This window comes from Bison bison, unplaced genomic scaffold (assembly GCF_000754665.1).
Source record: "Bison bison bison isolate TAMUID 2011002044 unplaced genomic scaffold, Bison_UMD1.0 scf7180017864183, whole genome shotgun sequence".
In the NCBI taxonomy this organism is placed as follows: Eukaryota; Metazoa; Chordata; class Mammalia; order Artiodactyla; family Bovidae; genus Bison; species Bison bison.
Genome location: NW_011494755.1, coordinates 5,412,458 through 5,423,508, shown reverse-complemented (window position 1 = coordinate 5,423,508; position 11,051 = coordinate 5,412,458). Strand labels below are relative to the sequence as shown.

The 11,051-nt window shown below is 42.0% G+C and overlaps 1 protein-coding gene across 1 annotated transcript in view; it reads left to right on the top strand.

Annotated features, from left to right (window-relative positions):
* IKBKAP (inhibitor of kappa light polypeptide gene enhancer in B-cells, kinase complex-associated protein) overlaps positions 1–8,846 on the top strand; it is a 63,090-nt gene extending 54,244 nt beyond the window's left edge. The window contains exons 34-37 of the mRNA XM_010843541.1: positions 1,453–1,580; positions 2,375–2,529; positions 4,605–4,680; positions 7,358–8,846. Of these exons, the coding sequence (XP_010841843.1) occupies positions 1,453–1,580; positions 2,375–2,529; positions 4,605–4,680; positions 7,358–7,425 (427 nt within the window). The 3' untranslated portion in view covers positions 7,426–8,846. The remainder of the gene's footprint in view (positions 1–1,452; positions 1,581–2,374; positions 2,530–4,604; positions 4,681–7,357) is intronic.
* Positions 8,847–11,051: the final 2,205 nt, after the last annotated feature.

The window sequence follows — 11,051 nt, the reverse complement described above, 5'->3', positions numbered from 1 at the left end:
GTCCATACCGTTTCTGTCCTTTATCGAGCCCGTCTTTGCATGAAATGTTCCCTTGGTATCTCTAATTTTCTCGAAGAGATCTCTAGTCTTTCCCATTCTGTTGTTTTCCTCTATTTCTTTGCATTGATCGCTGAGAAAGGCTTTCTTATCTCTTCTTGCTATTCTTTGGAACTCTGCATTCAGATGCTTATATCTTTCCTTTTCTCCTTTGCTTTTCACTTCTCTTCTTTTCACAGCTATTTGTAAGGCCTCCCCAGACAGCCATTTTGCTTTTTTGCATTTCTTTTCCATGGGGATGGTCTTGATCCCTGTCTCCTGTACAATGTCACGAACCTCATTCCATAGTTCATCAGGCACTCTAAATCAGATCTAGGCCCTTAAATCTATTTCTCACTTCCACTGTATAATCGTAAGGGATTTGATTTAGGTCATACCTGAATGGTCTAGTGGTTTTCCCTACTTTCTTCAGTTTAAGTCTGAATTTGGTAATAAGTAGTTCATGATCTGAGCCACAGTCAGCTCCTGGTCTTGTTTTTTTGACTGTATAGAGCTTCTCCATCTTTGGCTACAAAGAATATAATCAATCTGATTTCGGTGTTGACCATCTGGTGATGTCCATGTGTAGAGTCTTCTCTTGTGTTGTTGGATGAGGGTGTTTGCTATGACCTGAGCATTTTCTTGGCAAAACTGTATTAGTCTTTGCCCTGCTTCATTTCGTATTCCAAGGCCAAATTTGCCTGTTACTCCAGGTGTTTCTTGACTTCCTACTTTTGCATTCCAGTCCCCTATAATGAAAAGGACATCTTTTTTGGGTGTTAGTTCTAAAAGGTCTTGTAAGTCTTCATAAAACTGTTCAACTTCAGCTTCTTCAGCGTTACTGGTTGGGGCATAGACTTGGATTACCGTGATATTGAATGGTTTGCCTTGGAAACGAACAGAGATCATTCTGGTTTTTTTGAGATTGCATCCAAGTACTGCATTTCGAACTCTTTTGTTGATCATGATGGCTACTCCATTTCTTCTGAGGGATTCCTGCCCTCAGTAGTAGATATAATGGTCGTCTGAGTTAAATTCACCCATTCCAGTCCATTTTAGTTCGCTGATTCCTGGAATGTCAATGTTCACTCTTGCCATCTCTTGTTTGACCACTTCCAATTTGCCCTGATTCATGGACCTGACATTCCAGGTTCCTGTGCAGTATTGCTCTTTACAGCATCGGACCTTGCTTCTATCACCAGTGGAGTCCTTAGGGTTTTCCAAATATAGTATCATCCCTATCTAATGACAATTCTTAATGACCTTTCATTTCTTTTTCTTCTCTGATTGCTGTGGCTAGGACTTCCAGTACTGCGTTGAAGAGAAGTACTGGGAGTGGGCATCCTTGTCTTGTTCAGATTTTAATGGGAAAGACTTAAGGAGAGCCCCTTTTAAAACATCTCTAATTTCTAACAGGCGGTCATCTAAGAATCGGCGCAAAGCGGAGCGGAAGAAGCACAGCCTCAAGGAGGGGAGTCCACTGGAGGATGTGGCCCTTTTGGAGGCATTGAGTGAAGTGGTGCAGGGGACTGAGAAATTGAAAGGTATATTTTCAATACTGATGATTCTTGCCAACATAAAAACCCTAGTAAATACATCACTTCAGGGCACATTCGTAAAACAAAACTTCTCAGCCCAGAGGCCTTTCTCATTGGCATTCATCTACCCAAGATGTGAAGGACGATCATTAAAGTCAAAAAGTTTACCCAAGGCCACACAGAGCCTAAACTGTTAAGCAGGTTTGCTCTGGGATGAAAGGTTAAAATCCAGTGCATCCCCTTCACTTGCTACATCATGGACTTGGGAATAAGTCTTATTAGTCTGGAGAAAGACATCTATTTTTCTATTTGGCCTTTTGGGAAGTTCCCTGGGAGCTTCCCAGATGGTGCTAATAGTAAAGAACCTGCCTGCCAATATAGGAGATGTAAGAGATGCAGGTTCGATCGCTGAGTTGGGAAGATCTCCTGGAGGAGGGCATGGCAACCCACTCCGGTATTTTTGTCTGGAGAATCCCCATGGACAGAGGAGCCTGGTGGGCTACAGTCCATACAGTCAGAAAGAGTCGGACACGACTGAAGTGACCTAGCACACACGCATGCATCGCTGAAACCAGGATAGGGATTGAGGAGACACTAACCTCCTGCTTGGGCTGCCATGGGTTTGTTTTCTTTTTGTAGTAGATATGTTAAATTATTCTAGCTTTGGAGGAGAAAGGAGAAAATATGGAAGATATTGTGTGATATTAGATATTTTTTGCTTGGGAAAGAATCTCTGTTAGGATTCTAGCAATGGAGTTGGTATTACAACTTAACCACTCTCTCAAATTTCTTCTCTCTAGATGAAATATGCCGTATTTTAAAGATGCTCTTTCTCTTTGAGTTTGATGAGCAAGGAAGGGAATTACAGAAGGCCTTTGAAGATACTCTGCAGTTAATGGAAAGGTCGCTTCCGGAAATTTGGACTCTCACCCCCCAGCAGAGTTCAGCTACACCTGTAAGTTTTCCTCAAAAACACAATGTGCTTTTCATGTTAAAATCGCTTTCACAGATTATTACTCTCATAGTGTCTTGGCAGTCAAAGCGAAAGATTTTCCTTTTCTTAAAACATACCATACCACAGTTAATTATCTTAGAAGCTGTTGGGAAGAAGATTTTGTGATTGACCGTGTAGTTCATCGTACACCTTGGCTTAGGTTGAGTTTGCTTTTAGTTCTCTTTCCACATGAAACCTCTGTCACGGAGAAGATGGGAGTCCGATGGTTGCCCCTGACCTTCAGTGAAATTGTTAAGGGTCGACTGGAACTAGCCCCTCACCTCTCTGTTCACACTTATGGATGGGATCGGAAGTCTTTAAAGGAAGCCCAGATAATGGCAGTAAATTTGACTTGTCACTTCTGTGTTGTTATGACATGATTACTATTTATGTTAAAGCTGTTTGTGTCCCATCAAGAATTCTGATGTTTTGTCATCTATTTATTGTTTATATCTGCACAGTCTCTTACAGCTCAGGTCTGTTACTCAGCGTTTTGATTTTGATTCTGAAAGGCTGGTCTGTCTGTCGGGGTCCGTTAAGGACAACGGAAACCACAGCTAATATTTTATCAGAGAGATTTTAATAAATGGAACTGGTTAACCAAGTACTAGAGGACCAAAAAGGCAGAAGGGGAGCACAGAGAAGGAACGCTGAGATAGTAAGTGTGGGCAGCAGCTTTCACCCCTAGGGATGAAAGAACAGAAGAGTTTGAGATTCTTAGAATTTAGACGCTTGGAGGTGGGCCTTGCAGAGCCGGTTCTGGAAGCTCCGTGAAGCAGGGGCAGCCATCTCGTGCTGGTATTTCTGAGGGGGCAGATGAGGCTGGTTCAGAGTGCATAGAAATAAATGGAAACTGGAATGAAGAGATGCTGTGGGGTAAAGAGCCACTGTTGAGTGGAAGCAAGCAAACGAAGGAACAGAGCCCATCTCCTTCCTCTATCCAGCCTTGGGCTGTCCCTCCGTCGGCTGGTCTTGTTGAAGAATAATAGCCGTCAGAGGAGGGATGTTTTCTCAGGCCCACAGTCCCAGCCTCAGAAGCAGTGCACAGAAGGGTGGGTTTGGAGCTGAGACAGAGGCCGAAAGTCAGCTCATAGCCTTATGAAATACATGAGCTTACTGGGTCTTGATTTCCTCCTTTATAAATGAGAATAATATTCTCTGGTATACTTCACTGAATGTTTTGAAGGTTACATGACAAGGTAGATATCAAAGCATTTAAAAGAAAAAACTCTAAAAGCAACTAAGAGTTAGCCTCCCATAAGCACTTGAATTTACTATAATAGGTATTTCCTAGAAGAAATGTGATCACCTTCAAAACTTGTGATTTTGAAGCTAACAATTTACAATGCCTCCCCAGGCCCTCCCTTATCTCATCCATTCAGATCATATTAATGCCTAAGATACCAGTTTAGGAGTCTTTTAGGGGAAATGACAGGAAAATTGTGTTTTTGCTCTGGTTGGTAAAGCACGGTCATGTCACGTGTGCAAGATACCGTGGGTCCCAGGGCAGTGCTTTGAGCATGTGGATTGCTGCTGGGCGTGCGCCAGGAGGGGACGGGCCAGAGCTGAGTGATGGCAGGGCAGAGGGCCTGGCATGTGCCCGCCGAGGCTCCTGCAGGCGTGGGATTCCTATGAAGTCTCTTGTTCACCTTGAACACACGTGAAGTTTGCATTCTCCTCCATTTTGTGTACATATTATTTTAATGTAAAAATTCTCACAAATTTTTGAGTACAGTCTGATGCTCTGTGTATTCTGTAATCTGTTATTGTACCCCTCCCCAGGGTTTGGCTCACTCATTTGGAAAGGACCAGGCGTTTATCACTGAGCTTTTCCTTTTCTGTTTTCCCCCCATCATTACCTTCTGGTAGACAGGCGATATCAGGGCCTGAATGGAGACGGGAGAAACTGTCAAATTAAAATGACATATATGTTTGATGTCATAATGAAAATGGAGGGCTACTTATTGCTGCAAAGGTATTTGCAGTTATCAGAAGTATAAAATAATCTTTGCTGATTCAGTCTACTTTCTACTTAGGTTCTAGGTCCCAATTCTACTGCAAATAGTATCATGGCCTCTTACCAACAACAGAAGACTTCAGTTCCTGTTCTTGGTTAGTATTTTTCTCTCTAAATTATTATAGTACTAAGCAGAGGAAATACATTTTTGTAAGTGTTGAGGTTGGTAGTATGAGAGATTGGGGAGTCACTGCAATTCTTCCTCTATTCTAAGAGTCTATCTGTAGTAAAATTAGTTTAATCCTTTAGTGTTAGGAACCTGGGTTGGGGGATGAGAGATCCAGTGTGATATTAAATGTATAATTTTTTAAAAACTTGTTGTGACATGCGCACCTGTCAGTGCAGTGGCGTATACGCATCCATACAGGTACATCACAGTTGAAGTTTGAGTCTAAACAGTCTAATTGCACATACATTTTAAGAATTCTTCTGAATCATCAGTTTTGGCTCTTGGCAGTTTTGCATTGTGTCTTGGGGACATTTTCACATTTCTTGCTTAAGAGCCGGACCTTTTTAGTCATCCTGAGGATTGATAGTATAATTTGAAAAGAGATCCAAAGAAGGTTATCATTTCATCTGCATTTCCTATTGAATTATACGTAAAATGTTTCTGCTTATTTTGCGGGGTAGGGGGTTACATATTCCTCAAAGTTAAAAACCCTAAAGGCTTTCTTTTCAAAGTTGGTTAAAAAAACTTTTGACGGATCAGTTTGGTGCCAAAGTGTTTGCCCTTCACGTGGATCCTTCCAGCATGGTAACTTCTTTTCAGCTTCGAAAAGTTGCTGTAGTTGCTGTTTGCGTTTCTGGCATGTGGCAGGCAGCATTCTGAAAGTTTTTCATTTAAATGCTATATTGTGTTAGCATTTTGATGACATTTGAAGTAGGCTTTGTGAGAGCCATGTCAAGTTTAACCTTAATGGTATATTTTGCTACCAGGAATATACTTACCACCTTCCATACCAGCTAAGCTCATATATCCAGACAGTTAACTGCTGTATCCCTAGGTCCCCTTCTTCCTGGAGGTTGGCAGGCCGCTTCTGGTGTCAGTCCCAAAACACACACTGATTTCTGAGATGCTCACAGTTCATCCCAGATGAGAGGCTGTTTGGTAATTAATCCAGGCTGTGTGGTGTCTCTGGCCCCTGTTTTCCTCACTGCTGGCTTGATGCTGGCCTTCAGGTCAAGTCCAGTCACACATCTTTCCCTAGGGTGGTCTAGTTGGCTTTATCAAAGAGCACTTTCATTTCCCAGCTGTGCCTTGAAGACTTTTAAAATTTTTAGGCTGCTCATTATCAGCAGCCTCCAAATTTGTATTATGTATCATGAGCTCATTATGTGTATTATCCGTGTCCCTGTGTAGGAACACTGGTATAGACTGTGTAGGAAAAGAGAAGTGCTCATAACCCAAAACGGAGAAGGCAGTGGCACCCCACTCCGGTACTCTTGCCTAGAAAATCCCATGGATGGAGGAGCCTGGTAGACTGCAGTCCATGGGGTCGCTGAGTTGGACACGACTGAGCGACTTCACTTTCACTTTTCACTTTCATGCATTGGAGAAGGAAATGGCAACCCACTCCAGTGTTCTTGCCTGGAGAATCCAGGGACAGGGGAGCCTGATGGGCTGCCATCTATGGGGTGGCACAGAGTCAGACACGACTGAAGCGACTTAGCAGCAGCAGCAGCAGCAGCATAACCCAAAAAGGGGCAGATGAGCTACTCACAGAATCAGTGCCACTCAAATATTCCTCGCCTGCCCCTGCCCAGCTAACACCACAGGGGAGCAGTGACCTGAGGGGCATTTTCTGATTGCTTCATGTTTACCATCAATGCAGCACCACACAAGTTGATTCCAGGTCTTGCAAAAATGGAATCCGTTTCATAAAATGGATTCACGTTTTACCAGAGTAGTGCTTAAATCATAGACCAGTTGGACTTGTTATGGTTGATAGCAAAATTGCTTTGACTATCGAAGGATAAAGAGAAGTCCTTGGAAAAATTGATAAAAGTCCTCAAAGTATTTTTATGAAATGACTTTCTTTGTGCTATGAAATCCAAACACAGAAATATGAAAGATGTCAGGGCTTGCTGTCATAGTCTTTCAGAATAGTTTCTTTCCTGCCAATAAGTTAATACGTGGTATTTATACTAAGAAAGAACCTCTTTACGTATTTTCTCATGTTTCTACTTATTATTTATTATTCCTACTTAAATAACTCCATAAATGTATCTGAAAGAGGGCCTGAAAGTTTTATCTGACAAATTTTCTCCAAGTATCACCTGCCTCTTCTAGTTATTTATTTTTTAAAGTCTTTTCTGTCTGTTAGCTTTACTTACTGAAAACATGCCACCAGTTTTTTCTTTAAGTCTTAAAATTGAGGTAAATTTTACATACAGTGAAATGTACAGATCTTTTAAGTGTATAGTTTGATGAAATTTAATACATGTGTACAGCCTTGTCATCACTACAACCACCACACTCTCCCATTTGAAATACAAAATATTCTTTCCCTTTGAATCAGTTAGTGGGCCTGTTTTTCTTCAACCCTCTCCCCTGCGTGAAGTTCAAGTGGAATTCCTCTTTTTGGAGCAGGTCCTCTAGGCCGTGTTTGCTCTGACCAGGAGGTTGTTAGGGTAACACGAACATTAACTCTGCTTCTGAAGCTCATCTTGTAGGTGCAAAGCCCAGTCACCTCGTTTTAGCTTAGAGCGATTGCCTCAGCTCCCACCAACAGGAAAGAGTGTGTCTCTTACAGTTTCTTTCCTTTCCTTTAGATGCTGAGCTTTTTATGCCACCAAAGATCAACAGAAGAACCCAGTGGAAACTGAGCCTTCTAGATTGACTGTGACCTCAGCTAGGAGGCTCTGGCAGAGAAAGCTGTCTTCCTTCTACTCCTCACTCCTCGAGGCCTGGCTTTGGGAACTGGGAAGAGAAGACCATCTACCTTAGCATTGGGGAGAGCTGCTCTGTACAATGGACCTCGGCAGACACAAATTCTGTTTTATTTTATTTTGCATGTAACTAATCATTAGCAAGACTTTAAGCTTCAACCAACAGAGCATCATTTTGTAAAAGTTACTGTTCTTTTACTTAGTGCTGGTTGAGAGCATATTCCTGGTATTTATGGTAATCAGGACTTTGGGTTTGATTCCCAGCTATGGATCTGAATCATATTGGGACCACAGACAAATCATAGAATTGATTTGTGCCTCAGTTAATTGGGAATAATGTTACGTGGCTTCTATCTCAAGTGTGAAGAAAAGTAAAATAATGTTTTTAAATTGTTTTATGTTCCTTGAGGAAAGCATTATATATAAATAACATGGCTATTAGTGGTCTCAACATTTGGTCAGATTCAATCATTTAAATGACTTCTTCACCTTGAACTAAGCAAAATGAAAATCGAAATCGATTCTTTAATGTTCTGAGCTTTCCTATGCTGACAGTAATATCTTACCAGGTCATGTGCTTCCAGTTGCAACCAGCTTGAACCTTCTGTCACTACAATGTCCATAAGGACTGTTTTTACTGCCTGTGAATGTTCTGCTAGAATTAGCAGTATCAGCACTGAACAGTCGAGAATTTCTGAAACAGTGTTGTGCGCACTTGGGATGGTGAGCAGTGTGCATCAGGTGGCACGCGCAGTAGTGAGTTACTCCTTTTCCTCCGAATGTTGCTTCTTGTAACATAGTGTTTTTGTCAGTGTCTAGGCCATTTCATTTATTTTTCTTTATGGTGCTTAACTGACTTCTGTCTTTAAGTTATTTTCTTTGGAAGAAATGGAAATGTTTTCCCTTTTCGGTGAGTCTAGAAGCAGCTTCATTTTGACAACAGTTTTGTTGCTGAGTTCTTGGGTAAGGCTAACAATCTCTTCCACGCTTTAATATCAGAATCAGACTTCTATTTCTCTATGTAAGCTAACAGTAAGTGCTACTTTTGATCCTCAGAGTGTGGATATACCCAGAATTGTGTAACCAAATAAGCCTTTCCCTAATAATAATGTAAACTACAGAATCTAGGTGTGTTCATTGTACAGTTCAATTTTTGTGTGTCTGAAAATGTTCACAAAATAAGAGAAAAAGAAGATCTGTAATTAAGTGCATAGCATCGAAAGGCTGCAAGTGCTTTGTGACTACTCTGTGGTGTGGATTACTGAACATGGTAACCTGTACGATGTTTTAATGTAGTGCTCTTGCTATGGATTATAGTAAAGGGATCCATGCTGATGGATTGGAAATAGAAGTAAACATGTCTTGATAATGGCATGATTTTGCATGAAAATTCACTTTCCTTAAAATAATGTAGTGAAGCAGCAAAAAATAATTTGTGTGAATACAAATTACTGTCACTTACTCTCATCTGAGCAAGATGGGATTTTATTCATTTGGAGAAGCAGCAGGTGGGAGCAACCCTTCCAAATTGAAGGGCAACGTCAGGGGGGTAATCCTGGGGGGAAATGGCTGTGTATGTGCAAAGGAGAACCTCCTGGTAGATGAATGCTTAATTTGGGGGAAAGATTCTGTCAAGTTCTACAGGAGAGTATATGATTCTTTCCCCAAATTTGGACTTTTCCCAAAGCAAATTCATGCTGCAAAAGGAAGCTAAAAGCCTTCATTATTTTGTTGGTGCCACTGAATCAGCTTTGGTCAGATGCTCTGCACATCAAGAGGAATTGTGCAGAGGATTGTCTCCTATAATCAAAGTGCATTTTAATTTAGATTTTAAAAAGCTGAGGCAGGAGGTTATTATGTTTTTATTGGTAGAGCTTGGTATAATTTCTTAGCAGTGCTGCATATTTTAAAATAAATTGATTTTCCACATATACCTACATATACACAGACATATATTTATGTGTGTGTATATACACACATGTGCTGCACACATCTGGGGGATTCTGTCTAATTGAAGAGGATGTTTTTAAAAGTAAATAAAACTGACAGTTCTTAGTAATTGTAGGTGACTGTAAGTTTGGAAGGGCTTCCCTGATAGCTCAGTTGGTAAAGAATCTGCCTACAATGCAGGAGACCCTGGTGTGATTCCTGGATCTGGAAGATCTGCTGGAGAAGGGATAGGCTACCCACTCCAGTATTCTTGGGCTTCCCTTGTGGCTCAGCTGGTAAAGAATCCGTCTGCAATGTGGGAGACCTGGGTTGGAAGATCCCCTGGAGAAAGGAAAGGCTACCCACTCCAGCATTCTGGCCTGGAGAATTCCATGGACTGTATAGTCCATGGGGGTCTCAAAGAGTTGGACACAACTGAGTGACTTTCACACACACACACAGGAGTTTGGAAAGCAAAATTAGCTTTCATCCTCCTCCTGTGGCTGCCTGTAATCTGTGCTTCACTAGAAGTACCACTTGGACAAGTCCTTGGGAGCCTTTGGTTGTCCTTCCTTGTCTGTCACATAGTAACTGGGGGAGGATGACCATCTTAGAAGCTAGGTCACCATAATATCTGAGATCGCCTGTACACAAGCCACAGTCAAGGTGATGATGCTTGCAGTCCTGCAGGCCTGCTCTCAATTCCTGTGCTCTCTGGGCTCCCTCCACCCTTATCTGTGCTTCATGCCTGCAGCTGGCTGTTCCTCCAGTACTCTTACTGGCTTTGAAGTCCCAGGAACTTCAAGACCAACAGATGTCCTCCTGGTATTTGGAAAGAACAAAGTTATGGTCCACTCATCTTAGTGTCCTTGGACAAAGTCATTTAATCTCACTGAATCTTTTCTCCAACCTGTGTGTCCACTGGGCTAACCAGGGTTTCTCAGTCTTAGCATTGTTGATTCATTGTTCAGTCACCAAGTCGTGTCCAACTCTTTGTGACCCCATGGACTGCAGCACGCCACGTTTCCCTGTCCTTCACTATCTCCTAGAGCTTGCTCAAACTCAGTGTCCACTGAGTCGATGCCATCCAGCCCTCTTACCCTCTGCAGCCCCCTTCGCATCCTGCTCTCAGTCTTTCCCAGCATCAGGGTCTTTACCAGTGAGTCGGCTCTTTGCATCACATGGCCAAAGTATTGGCGCTTCAACTTCAGCATCAGTCCTCCAGTGAGTATTCAGAGTTGATTTCCTTTAGGATTGACTGACTTGATCTCCTTGCTGTCTGTCCAAGGGACTCACAAGAGCACTGTTGATATTTTGGGTTATATCATGCTTTGTTGTAGGGGGCTACCCTGTACATTACAGAATATTGAGCAATAGCTCTGGCCTCTAAGATCATGGAATCTGGTCCCATCACTTCATGGCATATAGATGTGGAAACAGTGGCTGACTTTATTTTTCTGGGCTCCAAAATCACTGCAGATGGTGATTGCAGCCATGAAATTAAAAGACGCTTACTCCTTGGAAGGAAAGTTATGACCAACCTAGATAGCATATTAAAAAGCTGAGACATCACTTTGCCAACAAAGGTCTGTCTAGTCAAAGCTGTGGTTTTTCCAGTGGTCATGTATGGGTGTGAGAGTTGGACTAT